This window comes from Orussus abietinus, unplaced genomic scaffold (genome assembly GCF_000612105.2).
Source record: "Orussus abietinus isolate OABI.00-Male unplaced genomic scaffold, Oabi_2.0 scaffold23, whole genome shotgun sequence".
Classification (NCBI taxonomy): Eukaryota; Metazoa; Arthropoda; class Insecta; order Hymenoptera; family Orussidae; genus Orussus; species Orussus abietinus.
The window spans coordinates 272671-296680 of record NW_019394258.1 but is presented as its reverse complement, the minus strand read 5'-3'; the positions used below and the strand labels follow the sequence as shown (position 1 = coordinate 296680).

The 24010-nt window shown below is 44.4% G+C and overlaps 1 protein-coding gene across 2 annotated transcripts in view; it reads right to left on the bottom strand.

Moving 5' to 3' along the window:
- Nucleotides 1-126: 126 nt before the first annotated feature.
- LOC105696684 (solute carrier organic anion transporter family member 3A1) overlaps nucleotides 127-24010 on the bottom strand; it is a 31886-nt gene continuing 8002 nt past the window's right edge. The window contains exons 2-16 of one of the 2 annotated variants that reach the window (XM_023434512.1): nucleotides 10942-11275; nucleotides 10055-10255; nucleotides 9840-9893; nucleotides 9567-9672; nucleotides 8852-9068; nucleotides 7715-7858; nucleotides 7415-7630; nucleotides 7225-7332; nucleotides 6914-7147; nucleotides 6297-6839; nucleotides 6009-6198; nucleotides 5740-5928; nucleotides 5494-5645; nucleotides 5263-5420; nucleotides 127-5110 (exon numbers count right to left, since the gene is read on the bottom strand). In XM_023434512.1, coding sequence (XP_023290280.1) covers nucleotides 5102-5110; nucleotides 5263-5420; nucleotides 5494-5645; nucleotides 5740-5928; nucleotides 6009-6198; nucleotides 6297-6839; nucleotides 6914-7147; nucleotides 7225-7332; nucleotides 7415-7630; nucleotides 7715-7858; nucleotides 8852-9068; nucleotides 9567-9672; nucleotides 9840-9893; nucleotides 10055-10255; nucleotides 10942-11153 — 2733 coding nt within the window. In that variant the 5' untranslated portion in view covers nucleotides 11154-11275 and the 3' untranslated portion in view covers nucleotides 127-5101. The remainder of the gene's footprint in view (nucleotides 5111-5262; nucleotides 5421-5493; nucleotides 5646-5739; nucleotides 5929-6008; nucleotides 6199-6296; nucleotides 6840-6913; nucleotides 7148-7224; nucleotides 7333-7414; nucleotides 7631-7714; nucleotides 7859-8851; nucleotides 9069-9566; nucleotides 9673-9839; nucleotides 9894-10054; nucleotides 10256-10941; nucleotides 11276-24010) is intronic. The other variant, XM_023434513.1, reaches the window with a different exon arrangement.

The window sequence follows — 24010 nt, the reverse complement described above, 5'->3', positions numbered from 1 at the left end:
AGTGCATGAAATTGATTTCATAAACGATGTTTATTTAGGAGCGATCGCACTCACGCAGATTCGCTGCATTCATTCCAGAAAATTCGAGGAACACAAGGGGACCACGGGGGCAGTTTACGAAGTCGCTTCGAACGATTTCCGAAACATTTATTAACCGTAAATACATTCATTTGTGCCTCGCGTATGAAAGGAAAGAAAAAGAAAAATACGTTCCTAGGGTATCCGAGTAGAAAGCAGGACGCTCCTTAGGTGTTAGCGATAGCCGACCTAGTTCGTCCTAAAATGCGACGAATCCGGAAATCGGTGAGAGAACGGAACATACTCCGAACTCATTTGTCGTGTGATATGCAGATGCGGAACGAAAACGTTGGCCCGCCGCCTCTCGCCGCCGCGAAAACGGGAATTTTATAAATATGAAAACGCTCGCCGTAACTCTTTAATATATTTATATCGTATAACGTGACGTCTGCTCGCGTCGATATAACATCGTAATTAACTGCTTTTCATTTTGTCGCTACTTGATCACCACTGGATTTCATTTTTCTTGTACCTAGTTTCCACGCATCGCTCGATTTTCCCCCGCCTTCCACGACTTCCCTGCTTAGACGTTTTCCATTTTCCTCTATTGCCACGTATTAGTTATTAACGCACAATCTACTCGTCGCGCAAGGGTTATTTTTCTCGTTTCCTCTCACTTTTTCAGAGCTCATTCGCTCTCGCACTCCGATTAATCGCAACGTTGCCTTAAATCGCCTCGCGGTACATTTCCCTTAATATCGTAATCTTTTTTTTTAAGGCATACTTTAAGTTGTATTACGCGAAGCGCTCCGTAGATTAAAAGCGCTCCGTGACGCTCCTAGACCTCTCTAAAATTTATTTACAAATCCCAGCTCTTGGCCGACCGTCGAGGTTACTTTTACCTTAGCTCGGCTATGTTAAAACATACGTATTATAATCGGTATTAACGGAATTAAGATAAAGAGAAAATAATAGATACCCGTGAACTTCCTTCGAGTAAGGATTTCGAGAACGTTTCTGCTCCTTCCTTTCCTTTTGTCTAACGAAGAGAATATTGCCTTCCTATTGTCATCCAGAGTGTATGCAAGAACTCGATTTTTTTTCCCGGGTAAATCAAGTAGACTTTTTATTGAAAATAATTTTCCTTCATCGATACGGGCTTACGTAAGAAAGTACTTGGCAAGAATTATTCGTTCTGTGCTCGATGCTGGTGAATACAAAAACGCCGTCGTTGGCACAATAAACGGAAAGTATTTAAATTGACCTTTTTTGCCATTTCAATTGACCGTGCAAAATGATTTGATTTAAAACACGCATACACTCTGTAATCGAGCAACGAGTACCACCAGTCCACGTCAATTTCCAAAGCCGGTGATAGTTTCATTACACTCTCCTTACAATATGGTCCCTACAAAAAATACATTAAATCTATAAGCGACTTACAACGTTACCATAATTCATAATTCCTAGATATACATATATCTCGCTCTCTTTCGTTAAGAGTTATCATTATGCTTTCTTACTTAATACTTTAATCCCTTACTCGGTCCTCTAGGGGTAAGCCCTTTTCTTTAAACTTTTATCGTCCCCCGCGACGGGGAGAATGTCACTTACGACTTATTACAACGATAATCGACCTATTTAATTGATCTTAAAAATAACTAACGTCACGACAACGACGTTAGAGTAATATTGGCGCAGTACAGCTGTAATCTACGTACCGACAGTAGGAATAAAATAATCGTCAATATATTAACGACGTGTAAATTCGTGCGACGTGAAATTCCTGGGAAACGGAAGTTTCTCCCACGGGAAAAAAAACCCTCTTTTGTGCCGGATAGAATTAAAGAAATAATCAGATTCGCGACGCAAGTAGTTAAGTAACGTAGTCGATGTGCTTTAAAAAAGGGACGAATCATCTCTTGGTAAAGTCCGTAAAGCTCGCCATAACAATTAGACTTCCGACACGCAGATTAATCATTTTCATATAAAATTTCTGAAATAACTGAACCGTAAGAATTATTTACAATTTTCTTTTGACGCACATTACCTGACACGTCACTACTCGTAGTTGTCGGAGTTAATCGCTTCGAAATAAATGGATTTATCAGCTGCCTCGATTTGACATTCCTTTAAATAAGGGCTAAAATTGATTTTGACCCGTTTCTAACGTACTTGGGCGAGAAGAAGAAAGAAATCCGTAAAAAGTGCCTCCTGCTTTCCGCAAACCGCGTTCAATTCCTACCGAGTACTTAATCCTCTCAATTATGCAACCGTGCGATTAAGATTAAAACAATCAGACCGCCGCCATTCTAAATCGATAGTTCCATTTAACAGGGTGCAAGGACCCTTCTCAAAATGCGTAAAAAATATTACCACGACATTGACGCGCCTTTCTCTCTCCCTCTTCCTCTATAAAACATCGCATAATTCACCGACCCTCGTTCCTCCTCTCCCTCCCTCTCAGTACGAGTTACTACGATTAAAATAACTATTATTATGTACATGCGCGTTGCGCCTCGGAATAACACGACAACCGAGAGCATCCCTTATCAAATATCCTCTCTCTGTTATCTTCAATTTACCTTTGATTCCACGACGCTTCGTTCTAGTTCACAGCACTCATATTACTTTTTCTACTTCACTAACAGCGTTACCCCGAGCTCGAGCATTTCGGAAATGTCGTTCGACAAATTTCTTGACGGTCGAGGTCGTCGCGAACATTTGAGCATTCGACGTACGTATGTGCAGAAAGAATTGACGGTTTCAAGAGACCGAGGTGCGACTCTTGCGAGTCCTTTTCGCCGAATTTCTTTTTTTCTTTTTCCTTTTAATACGTACGAGGTGTAAGTAACATGTCCGCCGCATGAGATTTGCCCGCAACTCTAACGCGCCAACATGCTCCATTAACGCCGTGTCCTCGTCAGCGAGATTCGTCAACTGGCTGGGTCTTCGACCGACATTTTTCCCATTTGTACCCTTTTCCGTAAAGTTCCAATGACTTCGTAAAATAATTACCGGCTGAATGGCGTTGCGCCCTCGAGAACGCCCGGAGATGCGTACGATAAAGTAACGAATTGACAAGATTGCTTAATTAATTAACTCGTTTTCTAACTTTTCACCTATACCCGACCTTACATGCTTTTCTCCCTCAATTGTCTAAGTCGCTTAGGAAATTGAATGCGCGAAGAATCACCGACAGATTCTGACGCCATGCAAAAGAAGGAATAGCTTGAAAGATTCAGTCCGACAGGCAATTAGTTATTAAATTAATTTCCGCTATCGCCGACACTCCCCGTCATCTTCGAAACGATTTTCTGTCGTGTCTTGAAAGCAAAGAAGCCGAGACTTATATGCGACAAGACGGAACTTCTCCTGAGAATATTAATTAAAATACTTCCTGGATTCGCGATTTTAGGCCCAAGTGTGAGATTACTAATGGCTGAGGCCGTGACTATGTCGTTCGCCGATAGACGATTGCAAAAAATAATGCGTTTGACAAAAAAAGGTATATTGCATTCTTCCTTATTACAAGAGAAAGAAATTTAGAGATTAGTTATATCGGAAAGAGAGTACCTTTAGAAAGACATCAGTATTGTTTGTGGGACCATTTAAGAAGAGAGTGCACGTCAAGATCGTTTTCTTTGGAAACAAAGCTATTGTTTCTGATATTTTATATAGTTTCTCTTGTAATAACGCAGAAACGTCTTTTTTTTGTAAGCGATTAAATGTCTGCGTCGTCGTATCATTAAGTAGGCACATCTTTGAATCTCTGCCAGTGATTTGACAGGGACAAAATGTAATCATACAGTGAGGATTGTGCCACCGCTTGTGCAACTATAAAATCCACGTAACCGAGATTTAAAGAGTCCCTTAACCATTATTCTAATAACAAGGGCCAAAATGTAATCGCTCTCCAGGATCGTGAATAAAACGACTGAAATAAAGTAGGTAATCGTATAGCCATTAAATTAGCTCAACTATGATTTCCTCGTGGCCTTTATAGCACTATTCACTACAATATATTGACTGAGTTGCACGAGACCTACGAGACCCTCGCTTAGAAAATAAATCGCCGCTTAATTAATCTACGGTTTAACGACTTTCCATTTTCGTATATCATTAAATTCCCTACTATAGTTCTTTATATCCTTAGCTAGCTACTAATTAAACGCTCAATTTACCTAAGTCTTAGATTATGTTAAGGCAGGAATTTTTATATTTACAATTTCGTCCCTTTATATATCGTTACACCCTATCGAAATCACTTTCCTCCCGAATTCCACATACCTTAATTCCCGAATATAAGTGAAACACCTAAAAGGCTCGCATGTTTCGAGTGATCCGTCACGTCAGAAGCTGCTCCGAATCCCCATGAACCATTAAAACAGTTTCCAAACTCAGTCCAGAGCCTAAACCGTGTAATTAAATTTAACCCGAACGACACTCATACTATCCAAATTCTCGTCGATATTGCAGCCTAATTTAGCATTCGTGCCTCGCGCGAAAGACAATTACTCCCTAGTGATATTGAAACCTTAGGATTATTAGGTAGTCCGCATTAAAATTTCCGACAAAATTAATATAAACGTCAAGCGAGCATTATCGACGTCGCGGAACCGAGGACGCATATCCGTGTACACGGTACACACGTAAATTGCAAGCACACATGCATACTCGCTGAAAAATAATGTATACTTTGCCGGCACACCTGTCGCGAATTTTCTGTACAAATGATCGAGATCCTAACAGAGCGTTGCGAGGCGAGATTGAGATTTCCGTGAGTTTCGGAAAGATCCCTGCGAGGACTTATCAGGGCTTACCGATCAATGGATGAACTGATTAATTAGAAAGTAGTCCAAGAGCGTTACAACTAAACGGTTAATGGTAAAGGATACACACATGCTCTAGCAGTCACACATTACGACACGTGCTCTTCCCGTAGGCGTTCGTGGTCATGTCGATGAAGTGATACAGCTCTCGTGGCATGTAAATTCTCACGAGTGAAAAGAACCACGGAGAAAAAAAGAACAATTTACCACAAATCCGAGATCTGCGTCCCTTCGATATACTTATTGCGTCTTTAGGTCGAAGCGATCATTAAACGGTCCGATCGCAATTTCCGGCGTTACCGGTAAGGGGCCTAAACTCGACGTCGGACTCGTCCTGCGCGATGGACCCTTGCCTCGTGTCGGGGACTTCCATGGTGTCCTTGGAACGATACACGGAGTTTTCGGTGCTCGAGTTGGTGTGATTCGACGATTCGGTGGTCTCCTCGAGGTTCGTGGACTTGGTAGGCTCCGTAGGTGACGAGACGGAGGACGGAGTTGGCGTCTCGGTGCTCGGAGATGTCGCGTTGTCACCTTCGCCTAGGTTCTGATGATGCGGCTTCTCCTCAAAGACTGTGAAAAATAAGCTCGTGATAAATGACCTGACCCGTGATCTTAAGGAACTAAAGAAAGGGCTCGAACATACGCTTGTCAAGACTAATGATGGATCCCACGAGCTCGTTCACCGTCAAGGACGGCCGCTGATCTTCCAACTGTCTTCGTCTCCTCACCAACCACCAGTCCACCAAGAATAGTGCCAGTGCTAGGATCTTGATACCGGCGCAGAGGCCCACGTACCTGAGAGAAGGAGGAGATAATTATAGTCCCCATTTCACGATTTAAAGGACTTAAATAATGAACATTAACCCCTGCTCTTTAAGTAACCGCATACCGGTATCTGAACTGCTCTATGTCATAGAGCAAACAACGACCGCCCTTTTCCCCACAGGTGCTCTTCCACAGCAGACAAGTGGAATCGATCAGGTTACCAAAAAGAATGGGCGCAGGTATGTATCCGAATAATCTAAAAATCACGAATTGCATGCCGAGGGCGAAAGATCTCTCCTCCTCCGAAACCGACCTGCGGAATATTTTAAATATTAGGTAAAGTGTGCCTTATCTCTCTATCGACTGTAATGTCAGACATTTTGTACGACTCACCTCAAGACTATCATCAGCAGAGGCATCTGCGTGACGGCGACGATGAAAGTCATGAAGAATAATAATATGAGAAATGGAAATATCGTTTTGCAGGGGGATATGCAGGGGCCTGCCGTGGCTACAGGAACTACCGTCACTTCTGCAAACTCTGGCGTGGCTGGTGGTAGCATCGTCAAATTTCCGTGTATACCTGTTGCCGAAAATATTAACATTAGTTCCGATTATTCATACCGTATGTATTCAATGATTTAGATTATCACATATCAAATAATCTATTATATTACTCACAGGCGCAGTTGGTGAAGTTAGACTTGGAGCTGAATGCTGTGCATCCTGCATGGCAAGGACTGAAGTATGTAAGTCCATTGTTGCCGCAAACAGGCTCGACGTCGTTCATCCGACACTCGCAACCGAAATTGCAGGCAGCTGTAAGATTGACTTGAAAAGGCTCCGGTGCCTTGGTCGTGCTATTGAAGTACGGAATAGTAGTGCCAGCCATTTTAACGTTGTCGCAGCCCAGGAAAAATAGTAGGCCGTAGCAAACCAGGCAGACAACGTTGGATACCAGGACGAATTGTACAGCACCCTTCGGTCTCAATTCGAGGCGTTTTAACAGGCAACCCCCGAAGAAAATCCCTATACACGCCCCAGGAATGGCAATGGATCCTGTGAATATGCTCGCCTGACTCTTGCCCAGGCTAAACTGGGTTTCCAGATATTTTGGTAGAAAGACCACGAAGCCGGATACGATCACAAGCTCCATACAAGCACCGAGGCACGTGACTACGTAGACGGGATTACATACGAGCCTCCACATGCTGCGTGGAATATCTGAAATGATGACACAAGCTATAAAAAGCTGTTCTACTTTATATTCGAATAAATATTACAAATCTGACACTCACCTTTCACATCTTTCCCGTATCCGGTATCATCCAGTGGTTCCTTCTTCGGCTCCTTATTCTGGTCCTTCTCTTTCCCAGATATTGCCTTGCTCTTTTCAATTATCCGGATTTTCTCCTTCTCCCGCTGTAGCGTTTTTGGGAAGCTGAAGAACGGGATTGCTACTAGAATTAGCAGAAGTCCGCAGAGCAAGAAACCTCCCCACCACATTCCTACCCATCTGTGGTCTCCTGGATCTGTGCAAGAAGACGAAGTGTTATTGTATTTTTCGATCGAGCAGTTAACTCCGAAACACGTATGTCTACAAATTTACCGATGCTGATGATCGTGCCCGAAAATGAATCCATGTGAAATGACAAAAGATATGCTCCAAGCAGGAAACCCAAGACCGGTCCAAACGCTGCCATGCTGTACATACATCCTGAAAATAACGTGAACAACGAATGAGAAACATCAATTTTTTTTCGTACAGGAAGTAATTGCATGACTTATTATTTTCTTACCGATATACAATGACGCGCTCTCAGGTCTCACGTGGTCGTCAATGTAAGTAGTACCTAAGGTGAACAAAGGTGAACCCCCACAGCCCAGCAAAAGCTGAGCGATTACGAACAACAGCACCGGTCCAGCCGTTGAAGGTGATCCTTGAATACAGTTATCAACCCTCAGATTATTGTGAGGTGCTAATGGAGGCGACGAGAGCCCGGTTGATAGGCGACCTGAAAAAAGTACATTTAGATATTACTTTTAATACAAGTTTCAGCAGTGTAAAATACATGTATCGTCTGAAAACGTTACTATACCCAGTCCCATATCTTGTTCGCGCAAGGAAATACCACGGCATATATTGTCCGAGCTGGAATTATTGGCAGAAGTTGTCAAATTCGGCTCGGCGGTGAAGTGTGGCACCATAAAAATCATTGAACCTATACCCATTATCACAGCACCTGAAAAAAAAAATCATTACCCAATTATAAGTGGATCACAAAAATAGCAGATTCAAAAAGTACTTGCGGTCGATCACATTTCATCGTTTCTCGCTGAGTCTACGACATTCTATTGAAATATTGGAATGGAAGAATGTGAAGCGTACAATGTACATGAGCTAGAAACACGATCTAACAATGAATCCCATACGTGATGATCTATACTCGATATATTTTATTTTTTTCCTACCCACACCTTGAAAAGCGGCCTTCATAGATTAGCGCATCCGCGATAATAACAGCTAAATAGTGTCATCCCATCGGTTGAAACAAACGATTTCTTTCATCGCCCTACTTATCATTTATCAAAGTACGCGAGTCGGTATTTAGGAAAGAAAGGAACGTTCTCCATTGTCAGAAACATAAACGTATCCGTTCATTCAGATATCGAATGATCCACTAACAATTACCATAGACATACGATTCCAACAATACAGGGATGCTTATAGACAATTGCCTAGCGTTTACCACTTTTGCTATTTCTCAGGTCAGAGCCCGACAACGATTTCAGGGATCAAAAATGTAATTCCAGATCATATACAATAAGGAATACTCTAGCGATAGCATTGCTAAGACACCTTAGCGACAACATTTATTCCCATCTAAAGTAAGGTCTACCTCGCTAATCTAGCAGAAGGATAATTAACTAATTTTCCAAAGAAATATTACCCTGCTCGCAACGATTCCTTAATAACGAATGGCAGGGTCGCCCGGATAAGTCTCATTTGTAGCGCTCGTTTAAGCTGTCGTAAAGACAAGAGAGTATTAACATTTCCATCACAAATCACACCTGGACTTATTGCCTCCGTAATTAGCGTACATGCTGTGCGTTTTCTTGCCCTCTTCGTATCTAGGTCTTACTTTAGTCGTCAACACCTCGATCGTGCGAATTTCTTCAAGTACAGGCACCCTGTTTATTGATTAAATTCCACAAGAACTGTACAAACTACACACCTATGGCAATCCAGACAGGGATGTGCCTCCGGCTGCCAAGATAGCTGACAAATATGACAGTGATGACATTGCCGATTTCGTAGGAGCTTGCGATGAGGCCCGAGAGGCTGGAAGGGATCTCGAACCTCTTCTCTATAGTCGTGATCACAGAATTGATATAACCTGAGCTGAGTGCCTGCTGCAGCGTGACGAGGAACGAGAGTAGGAACACGAACACCTGAAATCGAAGGCATATGTCGATTAAATTAGAGTACTACTAAAAGGTGCGAGACAGAACTCCCATTAAGAGAGATTATCCTCTCAGAACAGGTACTTCTTTTATCTAATGCTAATGTTTAATCTCGCTTGCGAAACGCCTGAGCGTCTACTCGGGTAACATTCTCTAGAAAACGTGGAAACACCCACGTTTCACAGTTAATTGAGCCAGAGCTTGTACGCTTATCGATTTCTACTTTCTGCGAACATATCGGTGCACGCCTATGCGGCACTAGGTATTAGTATTACTTTCATGCGTCATCGTCGGCGTTAATCGTGTATACACCGGAGTAAAGACAGATACAGTCTGTCGAGAATAATATTTGCTCATGCAAATCGGTAATCCGATGGAGAAGTACGTCCAGATGACAAGTTTACAGCCGTGGAGGTGCGAACGGGAATGCATCTATCATCGGTCTAAGACCCGCAGAAAGCGTCCGCGTTGAAACCCGCGACGCACCTTTATTCCTGCGAATTTTTGGATGAAGTCCGGCCTGCAAGTCAAAATCCCGCAATCCTTCGAGTCCGGCTTGATCGGCGGCGTATGCGGTCTCTCCTTTTCGGCCCTGAAACGTAGAAAAGTATTCCCATGTACTAGAGTTCCTCGAAAAGACCTCCTAATTATTTTCCTTCTCATTTTCTACAAACGAATACCACGGTTAAGCGGAGCAAAGCGCACGCACTCGGTCGAACCCTTTGAACGCTTAACGTGAGGAATGATTTCAATGTTTACCTGTCCACCATGGAAGCACTGGGATTTCTGCTGTGACATTTGATGATAAAATCTCTGAAAATTGCAGGGAACGAGCATTAAGGCAAAGCGCATGTAATCCTGCTGAACGCCGGTAACGGATTTCCGTATCTACGAGTTTGCTCGCGTGGCGCCGAGAATGTTCGAATAAAAATATCGAGAGAAAGATGCTAGATGTGAAATCCGCGAAATCTCACCTGTGATCCACGAGGCCGGAGCTGGGGTTTCTACTGTGGCACCTAATCACGGTGTCATGAGTCAGTCTATTGCTGTCGGCTTGGGTCGGCTCCGCATTTTCCCCGGCATCGGTACTCGCGCTTTCCGCATAAAGTCCCGTCATAGCATACATGCTCTCGTTTCGTCGATGGCCTGCATGATAATTGCTGCCGGATTCCGACCTGAAACGTGCGAAGTATGACGCTTTCAACATTTGCCGCAACGAAACGTCCTGCGTCGGAGTCGCCCTCCTCGAGAGCTCCGGATGCGGACAAACTTCCTTATCAGTTATGGTTGAAACTAACTGAGAAACTGAGTCACTTACGCCTCAAGAAATCCTACATTGAACATCCTACATTCATCCTCATAGCGCTAGAATCAGCCAAAACTATCCGTCAATTAAATTCCCGGTCGCCATCTTGTTTCTTCCGACATAAGGCGTACCGATTCGAGTTTTCCCGGGAATTAAGAGATCTTTAGCATTGACATTTCGCGCGAAACGGTAGAAAGAAGGAAGAAGAGCGATAAGAGGTTATCCTCAAGTCGCATCGGAGTAATGATACAGTCAGTGACTGCATTTATGTCCCGATGACATCCATCAGCTTCTGCGCCTCGCTCGTGAGCGCGTCGTTGCCGGCGTAATTCAGAGATAAATACACGAGATACTAGGCGCATAACGGATAAGTAACTGTAACAGCGCGTTCGTACTCTGGGCAGGAGTAATTCGAGTGCGACCATCGCCGAGTTGCCCAATCGAGCGACGAAAACGGTCCCGGGGAAGGCGCGAGGTGTGGATTTCGAAAAGTGACGCCGCCATCTTGTTTCCTCGCGAGGAAGAAAGATGGCGGCCAGGACGCGGGCGTCGCACCTTTTGTGGCCGAAACCTCCGCCGCTCTCGTTCCTTTTGTGGCCACTCTCCGATCGCTTGTGGCCGAAGGCACTGGATATGCTCTCGGTGCGTTTATGACCGCTCTCGGAGCGCTTGTGACCGATGAAGCCGCCCCCGGACTCCGTCCTTTTGTGGGCGAACATGCTCGAGCTCGAGCCGTTCCTCTTGTGGCCGCTCGCCGCGCTCGCCATCTCTCTCCTACCCGCCGGCCGCGCGTATCGCCCTCTCCCTCTCGCTCCCCTCGGGCGGGATTTTCGGGCCTCACCGAGAGACGCTCACGGAGATCGGCACGACATTGCTGCGCTTCGAATCTCTGAAATCACACGCGTCACAATCGTTACTAAAAGGAGACAACTGAATCATTGTATTTGGGCGATTAATCGCCACTATATGGATATAACTTTACAAACTAGACTTTTCCAATAGGATGTATTTAGCGTAAATTTTTTTTTTTTCATATCGACGGTGATTTTGTGGTGATCATTATTAAAAGGATATTTCCAAATGTTACGATCGCTCTACCGAGAAAGAGAAATGTCACTGAACCAAAGAAATATTTCCAAGAATAAGTACTGGGCTCTAATAAATTGTCATAATTCCGAATGAATGTTGCATTCAATTTATTCGATTTTATTCGAGTGAAATAATTATCCTTTGAATTAACAAAATATTCCTTTGGTACTACTCGATGATATATTTCTTTGGTTCAGTGACATTTTTTTCTTCCTCAGTGTCGTTATCTGCATACAATTGTAAAATCAATTTTAATTTTCGCTCTATCGAAATTTTCCTGGGGGAAAAGTTCGCCCACTTGATTATTTCCTTTTCCTGCTTTCTCCCCCGGGATCGATCAGGAATGCCCTTCGATGTGTCGCGATGAAAAATTAATCGAGACTGACCGACAGCTGACCACGGACATCAAAGTGCACTTCACAGGTCCGGGACTATACCCCCTTTTTTTTTATTATTTAGTAGTCCAATAATCTGGCGAAAATTTCGCTCGAAACATTTCAAAGAATTGACAAAAGAGAAGTGAACTTTGTCTTCTGCCTAATTATTGTATATAAAGAAAAGAAAACAGAGTGAATGGAAAAATCTAATCTGACGCTGACGTCAGTTTTAATGAAAAACGAGTATCAAGAGAAATGAAAAAAGCGACACAAAATGCATAACTAATCCGGAATTGGCCGGCTCCTCGAGTTTTAATGGAAATGCAACAAAGTCGAATAGCATCGGGGGAAAAAAAAAGGAGTTTCGAATTTGTCGAGTCCCGGTGCGGTAATTCGATTGTTTCTTCGCGGGGGATTTGGGGGGGGGGGGGCGAATCGTTTGTGCAACGGTTCGTTGTATACTTTCCGGGGAATAAAGTTGGAACGACTCGGGGGCAAAATAAAAGGCCGGAAGTCGGCCAAACAATTCCTCGCTCTCTCTCCCTCTCTCCCTCTCCGAGGTTGCCGGCATTTTTCATCGAGAACGAAGAAGACGAAAGATCGGAGAGGTCCCCTCTGTAATTTTCTCGGATTTCTGCCGATAGAGATGGATAAAACAAAACCCTATATTAAACAGGAAATGCATTAACGTTAACTTCCCTCCTATCGCCTGTAAAACTTCCAACTTTGCGCGTAACTACTTCCTCCATAAATTCTCGAATCGTTCTCCCCCTTTTTAGCAGAAAAAGAAGCCCTCGCAGTTGCAATTGTTTTTATTTAATTTGATATCTCTCAATTTATTGGCAAGTAAAATTCACTTTCACTTAGAAAACAGACACAAGTAAATAACTAGTATTAACCATTACTCTAATAGTGTTTTAATAACAACATATAAATAAAAGAATCTGTAAGTGCGCGCGAGATTCAACGCTGCGAATAGTTGTCATTAATGATCCTTGCGGTGTCTATCGAAAGGTGAAAGAAATCTCAAGAAATAATCATTAAATTAAATTAGACAAATGTGTATCATTTCCGGCAGTAATGCGCTATCGCGTTAAAACCTGGTACACGTTACAAAACCGAGAAGAATATTCCAGCCCGCCGAAAGCGTTCGTCCTGAATGTTCATTTGGAAATTAATTCCCTGGAAAAATGGCGCCCTTCATATTTTTCCGGGGAAAAGTTTCGTCTCCCGAGGGGGGCCACACGTCGCTCGGGGAGAATCGAGTCATTTTCAGGAACCACCGAGGCCCGATGCCGTCGCGATCGAACTTTCGTGACGTCTTTCGAAATTGGACGCCGGCCAACAAACCCTGCATCCATTTCGAGATTTATCCGCCGACCTTTTGACACGGCAGTCAGCTTATCCCCGAAGAGATATCAATTCCGAAACCACGCGCGTCCCTCGGGACCGAGATTAATTGGCCAACGAAAATCCCGAAAATTGGCATAGAAAAATCCGCAATACATTACAGGCGGTCGGGATTGACCCAGGACGTGGTAAAACGTGGAGCGAGGGGGTAATCACTCCGGAAATCGTGGATCTTAATGCTCGAAGTCATATGGAAGTCAGCTGTAAATCCAAAACAGAAGTCACTGGAAATAATTGGCAATCAACGAATACGGCCAATTAAGATGATATGAAAGGCGCTGAGAAATTTAATCGACGTAGGTAAATTAAAATTCATCCGCACCCTTTTTCATGGTGATGCCATTCTGAATACTTAAGTGGTAACATAAGCTGACGCGTCATGTTACCGACATTTATATTTACGATCAAGTCTTTTACAGTCCTAGTTGGGAATTATATGAAACTAAGCGTTCCATATCTCATTTCGGTAAATGACAAAGAGATCGACGTCCTGAAACTCTTCATTTTCGATTCCAAGCCTCCAAGAAGGGTAAAACATCGAAAACGTGCACGGACCACGGCATGTTCGTTCTAGCCAATGATAAATAAATAAGTTTTTAATGAAAAATGAATTTCATGAGTTTCAGGACCTACCTCAGGGCGTCCATGTTCGCGTGATAAAGTTTTAAACAAATCGGTACACCCAATTCGAAGAATACTTTCCTCAACGATTTGACCACTCAGATAAATATATATAGGCTAACTCTTTCATATAGTCTTAAAATGGCGAACGTCACTTGTTACCGTCTCGCATTGTCTTTATCACATGAAATGAAAGACAATTGACTCCCAAGGAAGGAAATCGTCTTCACTAATTCTCAAGTGAATTTGACAAGAGAATTTCCAAATGAAGTTCGACGTGGAGGTGCCGACGGCACCGGTCAATTTAAAATAATTATGTAATTCGAAAGCGGGGAACGGGAACGACCGCGCATATACTGAGACTCCTTAACGACGTTACATCACCGAAAGGCGCCGCGTTAAATCGGTCAATGTTTACGCAAAGCTAAACGCCGTACCAGTTATGGCTTTTTATTAGAGACGAGGCAGAGTCTTACAGGGAGGAGCATTTTTTTTTTCTCCGAGATCGGACACCTCGTTACGTTAAATAGTGACGTCGAAATCTCTCCTAAGGATCGCGATGACTTCATAAACCGCCTCCGACTGAAGCGGAGGCGAAAGTACGTCGTCTTGATATTAGAATATAAAGTATGTTTTAATTAAAAAAAAAACCTAATCCCACATGTGCTAGCGAGAATCCTTGGTTGGAACCTTGACATTTTGGAGTTGCGGGACGATATCAGCCGGAAGACAAGTTTTTTTAAGAGAATTCAATCCACATCATGAAAAACTGATCGTACGTTAAAATTGTTAAAAAGGACTAAATTTCATAGATATGAAGATATATTTGAATCAGTGGAGCCTTAGTTGTGATAAACAGGAGGGCCATTAATTTTTCCCAAATTTCCACGAGAGGTCCCACCACGTTCCCAGGAATTTTTCCGATTTCACCAGCTTCCGAAAGATTTAGATTTTTTTTTTTTCCCCCCAAGCATCGGAGGTAATTAAAAGTCCCCGGCATTCTCAGGAGCAAGCGGCTCAATTCGTAAACACCAGGAAATTTCCTGAGGGCAGAAATCACGTACTACAGGTCGTTTCAGGACTGGTCCAAGTGGGTCAACTCGCCGGCAGAAGGCGGCTCCGTGAGTAGAATTTTAATTCGTCGTAGTGCCCGGAACCCGAGGACCAAGGGCTCCCAGAGACCTGGGGAGGTTCCCACGGGATACGAGGATAGCCCTCACCTGTACATCCGGGTCGAGAGTTCGCCGGAAGAGACCAGGAATTTCGAAATCGAAGGCCCGGCTCGAATTTTCCGAACGTCCCTCCGGGGCCTTCCTCGGGGTTTCCACACCTCTCATCGAGTTCCCGATGAGAGCCACTGGATGCGGAGACCTCTCTTAGGTATTGCGAGCACGTGTGGTGGTTTAGGGAGGAAAAACACAGGTACGTACGTATACACGTAGGAAGTGCAAGTAGTTCAAGGTCCCGAGACCGAATTTAACCCGGCGGCGCTGCGAGGACCGCTGCCGAAAGTTCATCTAATTCGAATCTCGGATTAAGGTTGCCCGAGAACCGTGAACGGCGGAAGAGGAAGGAGAATTTACGAAATAAGGGATTCCAGAGGATTCCCACCTTATGAGAGGGATCCTGGATGCAGGGAACCAGAGGGAGGTACCGGTGCCTCGGTTGAGGTAACCTCACCTGCAGGATAAATGGGCGCAGGGATGCATTAACTTTCAGGTTCCTGGGATGAAACCCCAGGTGGATGCGACGCGTTTACCCCTTAAATAGTGGGAACCTCGGATAAGAAAGATGAAACACGACTGCATAGTTAGAACACTGCGGCGATAAAGGGGTGCATTGGTGCAGTTCCATCGTCGGAACCTTCAACTACGGATGCAACATCTCGGTGCGGTAACTGTACCCGCAATTGCAGGTAAATCGAGCGCAGGAGTACATTGATCTGCAGGTTCGAGGTATGAAATCCCAGGTGGATGCGACGCGTTTACCCCTTAAACGGTGGGACCCTTAAAAATAAAACATACGACATAACAACGAGACTTTGGGGGTGATAAAAGGGGGCCTCCACCCACAACCTATGCAACCTTCGACCACAGCTGCGGCATCCCAGGGTGGAGGTGGATAACTTAGAAAATATTCCGGCAAATTCAGGGATTCCTCGCCGCCGCGGTGCCACCTACACGTGTATGTGGCGGAACTTTGCAGTAGTGTGCGAGGGCTTCTGGTGTAAGTATTAGCGAGAAGGTGAGATACGACCGCATCGAAGGACGTTACGGCCACCCTGGGGTAGGTTGCCGGTGTGGCCCAGGGAGTGACCTAGTGCCCAACCCATCGCTGAAACTTTTAAGACCGTGCCAACACGCGAAGCCTCGCTCAATCTCGACCCGGGGTGAACAGAACTGCGGTACCACCTGGGCGCACCTGCACCCCCGTAACGCGAATACCCGGTGCATCGAAGTTGACCAAACCCCCCTCATGAATTCCGATGCATTTCTCCGCATGAATACAATTATGAAACTCTCACCCCAGGACAAACCACCACGACGATCGGAAATCATTGAACAAAGTGAAAAGAAGATCGGAAATCGGAGACTACAAGTGGCAACTATCATTAATTATTATTTATTTAAATTTTTCCACCTGCACAGGTGCACCAAGGGACGATGACAAACCCCTGTAATGTACGTACTCGGTGCATCGGGGACAACCAAACGTCCCCATTAGATGCTCCTTCAGTAAGGAACCGATCGCGACAATTTTAACCAAAAATTGTATCGAAGAAAATTTCATTAAAGAGAGAGAAAAAAAAAGAAGCATGTTCAATCAAGAAATCCGAATGCCAGGAGTCGTGCCGAAAATAACGAATGTGGGAAATTAAAGATCCGATATCTTTTGCCGGCAACTTTTATTCGAATTGAACGGCCCCACCTGAACAGGTGCGGCTCCCTGGCGCGTTAACAGCTTGTGCCGAAGTTTGGGCGAAAACTCAGGCATTCCCTCCCTGGTGGTCGTAGGTTCCGAAGGGAATCGATTCCCGAGGGCGAGCGTCGCGTGCGGCCTCTTATCGAAACTGGAACTATCGGGAAAACGGTACCGAAAAGCGCGGCCACGTTGGCCGGATAACGCGAGTCGCGGTCCTCGTCGGCTTAATCGCATTGACTTTGAAAGCGACAATAAACGCGGCCTTCTCTGCCCTCAAGGCACTCTCGGTGCGCCTCGGAAAAGTACCCCAGCTCTCGCTCGTTGCGCGCGAACCAAGAAAGTAAAAGCGGGGTCGTAATAACCCATTATGACAATACGCGCCGCCGACTCGCGGCGAGAGAGACATACATAATTGCGTTGACGAGCCCGAAGAGTTACGAAAACTCGGAGAGGAAAAAGAAAAAGAAGGAAATTGAGATCGGCTCAAGAGAAGGTCCAATATCCATTTTTTCCGGGCTCGCTGAGTTGGACTTGACCATTTTTTTTTCCCCCGAAATTCGGAGGATTATTAATTGCCACAATCTCGGTGCTATCTCGTTTGTGAAATCTTCCACCGAACGGGTTCCACCGTAATATTCCAACCTTCACAACGTGAACATAGAGACTCTAAGGAAGGTCCTGACATGAAGTTTCAATTTTTAAACAATTTGTACATAGACTTTTTGAAATTCTTTACAAAAATTGAAATTTCATGCCTTCCTTAGAGTCTCCGTATTCAAGTGGGTAAGGTTTTTGAAGCAATTCGGTACACCCAGCTCGGGGAGAAGTTTCGTTCAAATGTCGCTTTCATATCACCTCAATAACGCATTGTGACAATTGGTGTAATCAACTCGCGGCGAAAGATATAGCCTCGCTGGGGAGCACGTAGCGATAAGAAAACTCGTAGGTAAGAAAATGGAAAAAGAAATTCGCGTTCAAGAGAAGGTCCGATATTAATTTTTTTTCCTTGCTCGCTGAAATCATGAGTTGCAGGTGCTAGCTTTATGTTTTTTTTCTTCTTTTTTTTCTGGGGCCGCGGGGGGCGGATAGTGGCTATATTCCCATTGATCCAAGGGCCGAGGTTTACTGTTTTTTACGCGACAACCGTAAAGCACCGCGCAGAATGGCAACGCGTCGAATGTCAAGGTGAGAGTTAAAGCCAAAGGTAAGAACTGGCGAGGCGGAACAATGGACGTGCACGTGCTCGAGTATCAAGACATACGTCGAGACGTCACCGGCCTCGGTGACCAACTATCGAATTAATTCTTCGACTACAACCGCGACAACCATCGGCCGCGATTTAAACCTCGATCCGGAAATTAAATCCAACCTCTCGTTGCGATCCATTCGAGTCGAAAAGCCTTCCTAAATAAAGTGCCTAATTAATTAGGAATTAATGTTCGGACTGGAAATGAATGCGACTACGGGTAAAATTAGAAATAATAATTAAAAGGCTATTGGAAATTGACCGGACACCTGTTTCTGGCGTTTTGATATCTATAAACGTCATTCCGCCTGAAAAGCTCTCCCGTTTTTATCGACGAACTTTGACGTAACATCGGAAGTGGTGCTCTGAAAGTTAGTCGGTAATGTAACGTCGGTTAGTAATCAGTAATCAGTATGCCAGTCAGTCGGTAAAACGGTGAAAAATGTGGCCAGAATGTTACAGAACTTTCGGGATGACCTAATAAAAAATGGTTTATTCCCCTCAGGCTTCGATGGAACATTACAAGCGCTGGAAGTTAATAATGTAATGTCAGGTGGCAATCAATAATCAGGGTGTCAATAGGTCTGTAAAATGTCGAAAATGACCAGGTAAGGTGACGGAATTTTTGGAACGACCTAATAAAAAAAATTGTTTATCCCTCTCCAGGCTTCGATGAAGTATCACAAACAGTACAATGAAAGCTGTTAATGTGATGTTTATAATCAATACATAATCAGGGTGCCAGTCGGTCCGTAAAATGTGAAAAATGTCCAAGGCAGGTAAAGTGACGGAATTTTTGAAGCGACCTAATAAAAAAAATTGTTTATCCCTCCCAGGCCTGCTCGCGGAATAATTAACGAAACTGCGGATAGTTCCGACCTTGACCGCTGGCGACGCCGGTGGCGCTGCGGACGAGGCGGCGGGGCACCTGCGTTTTACCTTCGGCTTTCATCAAATTCACAGGTCGTCCGATCCCCGTTAGAACCGTAACTTTCCAAGGCGAGTCGTGAATCGAGTCGAGGGTACAGTTTGCACAACTCTACTTTCGGCCAGGTGGAACCATATTCAGGGCACGGAGAGTTTCGGGACTCCTGACGTTTAATTAATTACCCGAGCGGTGAATACACCATCTCGTATATCCCAGGCCATATATCAAAGGTCATCGCGTATGTAATTGAACGCTGCATTAATCGTTAACAAATAAACATTTTGGAAAACGGAAATATTCACAAATAGGTAAAAGTGCTCGTAAAAATTATTGTTAATTAATGACAAATTTTGCTGAAAAAACAACGTTGGGACCTAATTTTCTTTCTAAGGTTTTACAGATCAGCCGTTCTTGCTTCTATATTTTCCAAGGTTTAATTAATTCCCTGAGCGGTGTATCTCTTATCGTACATGTCAAGACTCATATCAGAGGTCATCGTGTAACTAAACTTCGATCATCTGTCCGTAAACGGTATGCATGGAAAAAATTTTTTTAAATTACAAAAGGCGTGGTTATCAATTATGGTAATTTTTCTAATCGGCCGATATCTTTCATTTCCGCATTTTCGAAAGAATCGTGGGCATTTCACCGTGCGAGGCCGCTGAGAGGCGGCGACGAGAGAATAATGCAAAGCGAGTTGTCGGCGAAAGCAAGTGAGGTAACCAGTGGCGTGCAAATCAGGCCCGGATTGCACCTTGCGTCATCTCGTTTTATTACATTGTTATTGCCAGTTATCGGCGGTTTATCGGCCCCAGCGAGCCCAGATGTACGAACTTTCGAGCACGGCGAACAAACTCGGGGGCGACGCGCGACATCTGAAACGCTCATCGCGGAATCTTCCTACCGTCTTTGGCCTCGAAAACACGCGTTAAGACGATATGAAAAGATCATTCAATATGCATGAAACATCAAAGCATAGGCCTTCATAATCACGTTTTATGACTATTTTCACGTTTTGATATATAGAATGACCCTTTCATATCACCTTAAATTGATAAACTGCAATGCGTTCGAGATGCGAATTTTTAGATCTAAAATTGAAAGTAGCGAGACGACTCTAGAAGTAGGAAAAAAAGAATTCAGAAAATATCCAGGACACCGAATCAAAAAGTACAAGACCAAGGCTGCAAGACTAAAGCCGATTTTGTTGATCCCTGCACTTTTCAACGGGCCTTCTTTTAGACTTTTGATTTTCATTGGGGAGGAAAATTCGAAAAAGTGGCAAAGGACAGGAATCAAAGATAATCCAGAGGCAAGACGTCCCCTGAGCAACGCCGAAGCAAGACCGCTGGTTCCAAAGGCGAGGATGAAGACCAGTTCCTGCTCTTCGGTCAAAGACACGACTGCCTCGCTCTACAGTTCATGTCCTACAAGGGGGTACAGAAACAACGGCCAGTGATAAAAAGCCTGGCCAAAGGATCCCCGAAATTCACCTCGCTCTTAATTAATTTCGACATCTGGACCATTTGAATCGCCTTGAAGAATTCTATTAAATTTTATTAATTTCATTTTCGACGAAGCGGCTACCAGGAACGCGCAAGCAAGTCGCTGGAAATATGGTTCAAGGGGATTTCAAGCCGGGGGAAAAAAGTCCCCGTTGTCAGATCATGCGGAAACTGTCCACACACGCACCTATCGCGAACGCGCGGCGCGTATCGCGCTGTGCACATAGACGAGCCCTGATAAGCCGAGCTGACAAAGATGCGACCTGGGCGAGGACTCAAAGAGCAACGTGTTGGACATGAACGATCTCGTAAGTGACAACGAGAGGACCCGAACGATTAAGTTGGAGGGAAATTGTCGCACAGAGAGTCTCATTGTATGCGGTCGTTGCACCGCGGACAGCAATGGAGAAGACAGGTTATCCGATCATCCGCGAGACAGAAGCAAAATAATCTGGAAGTTTATATAAGAAAAAAAACAGTCGAATTTGATAAGGAGGGCCATGGAGGACAGGTTATCGGACATCCCCTTGTCAGACACTAAACTGAAAAGAGAGTAAAGATATATATTTTTTTTAATTTCTGGGTTTAATAACGATTCATTCAATTCATAAGAGGTAATAATTACGAGGATCACGATGATGGTATTATTCCCGGGTATTATCAACGTCCCTGTAAATCCATTTTGTTTATTTACCCGCCGGTCTCCTGTGTTTACGCGCGTCCTGTTTCCTGTTAACAGCCGGGAGGGCTGATAAAGCAGGAGAAAACAGCAGGGCGAGTATCCATGGTGCATGTAGTTTATGATAACGGAAGGCACATGCTAAGTACGTCAACCGAATCGATCTAGGAGACACTCGACACCCCGGGGAACTCGCATCGGGAGCCAAGAATATATATACTCTGGAAACGGTGCGGCCATCTCTCTCGCTCGAGTTATATTCGGCCACGCTCCGTCTCTCTCCCTCTCGTGCGTTTAGGGCCTACCTCTCTCGAGTATCTTTCAACCGTGGAGTACGGTTTTAATGGACGTTCACCTTGCCAAAAACGTCTCGTGGAACTCCCGGAGGAGCTAAGGTGACGGCATCCACTTTCCACTATTCTTCCTTACAGCCGAAACAATGAAATGTCATTTAACTGAATTTTTGTCAAACATCTTCAACTATTACGTTCCCTAATGTAGAAGGTTCAACGAGTATTTCTGTACGAATTCATCTCATTTACACAATTTCAAGATTATTTAATAGACCCGGGACTTGAACGACCGCATGAATATGACTTACGTAGATGAAAAATCGCGACATAAACCGAGGGTTAAAGGCCATCTGAATTAAATTTTTCCTCGCATCTCGCAATTTGTGTCGCAGCGGGTCAAGAGGTCAGCAGAGACGTCGTTCCTCGTCATCGCGACATCTTCGTCAACCAACTAGGCCGCGATTATAGCAACTCCCAGAGCAATCGATGTTATCGGTCGTACACATAATGGGAGTCAAGGGTCAAAATGGGAAGCCGCGAAATCTTCGATTCGGGAGACTCGAAGAGATCGTGTAATGAACAAGGTCCAACATAAACTCCAATAAAGAGACATACGACCACAAAATAAATATTAAATATAAAAAGACGTCCCATCATCAACATTAACTCCGCTAAAAAGGCAACTTCTCTGTCCTGTCAACCGCTGGAAATGTAAAAAAAATAAATAAAGAAAATGAAACGACAATGATATTCGATAAACCACGACGACGTCCTAAATGTTATCAGTTGACGAACTGTTCTTTCATTGTTAGTCAACGAATCCGGAAGTGCACGTGTTGGCCCTATGCACCAACCTTGAAAGAACCCGTGAAACCAATTTCGTCGGCAAACTCGGGGTAAAAAGTCAATTTTGAACCTCGTTAGGAAGACAAAGGGAGGTGGAAGGAAAGAGTGGGGCGGAGAAAAAAAAACGAGAGAGAAGGGGAGACGAGCACCTCCCACGTGGCCCTCGGTGGGGGGACCGCGCACGTGGTCGCACATTGACGTCACATTGTGTACCCCGGTGTGCCTATTTATTTTTAATACCCACGCTCAGCGGGTTCCCTTCCATTCACCGTACCTCACACAAACCCAAACACACACTCGCACGCCGCGAAACTACGAGACCAAGTGTCGCAAAATTGGCCGAGTTTTGCAATTCTTACGTATCCCTTTGTTCGCCGGTAAAAAGAAAAAAAAAAGAAGGGACATGCCGGTTTCGGAGCCGGCCTTGAAGATAGGTGTAAACCCGTCCGAATGGAAAGGAGAATGGGTTTAACGAGAACGAGACGCGATCCGGCGTGTCTTTAGAAACCAGGCCATGTGTGCGGTTAGTCATCTCTCGAGTCATGCAAATCGACCAGACCGTTAAAAGTCTTTTATTCAGGGGACTAGAATCTTCCTACAGTTCATTCTAATTATACGGACAATTTGCGGAACACCCCGAGGTCAGAAAATTAACACGAAAAATACGCAACGAAGGAATGATGTATGAAAATACTGGCTCCTAAACTCGGCTTGGAAGATCGTAAGGATATCTGTAAACATATCCGATAAAAATCGGTGTAGCAGATTTCCAGGTTTACACGCACTTACAGAAACAGGAAATACAAAAGAAGGGGATTTTGTTCGCGCCACTGTACTCCGCGGCAGGTTTGGAAGACCCTTTCCGCGCGCCACTGTACACCGTGGGAGGTGCACCATGCACTGTGAAACCCGGAGAACGCTTATGCAGCACGAAAGACATTTTACCGTCCCTTGGCTGAAGTAGATGAATTTCAGCGAAGGTCTTTCAGTTTCATGGGAAAAGGTAAAAAAAAACACGATGAAAAAGAATAAAAAAGAGTATCTGATATATCGGGGGCCGCGGAAATCGCTGCGGCCTTTCGCCGGCGCATGCAGCTGCATCTGTATCAAGGATGCAGCGAGGCTTCCCAGGGTGAGTTATTGGGACAAAAGAGGGCAAAAGGAGGCTGCCTAACCTGGAAGGGTGCTTTTTAAAGATTTATTCCTCTTAGATGGGATTTAATACGAAATGATGGTCTGAAAGCCCTGCCGGAAACTTCTGAGTGGATTCCCTTCTCTTCCTAATATTCTTACTCCTTTTCTTTCATCTTTTTCGTGTACACTGATGGGAACAGATCGTAGAAAAATCGTTATCAGGACATAGCAATTATCAGCAGAGAGCTTGCGTGGCCGAGCGATGTTAATCGAACGTTCAGGGTCGTAGAGCGTAACGTAACGAGCAAGTTTTCTTAATGACGATCGATTGCGTCCAGAGCCAAGAGAAACGGATATCGATACTCTAACTTTATGTGCTAGTACATGGTGCAATACGTACGTGACTAGTACCGACAAAAACCAAGTCTCATGGGAGAAGTATTCCCAAATTCACCTGTATCGATCATACCGCGCAGGGCGTTCCGTAAATGCATTAAATTATAAATTATCCTACGATTTTAGCAACGAGATAATTCACGTAACGAGCAAAAGTTATCTATTAATTACGTGCAAT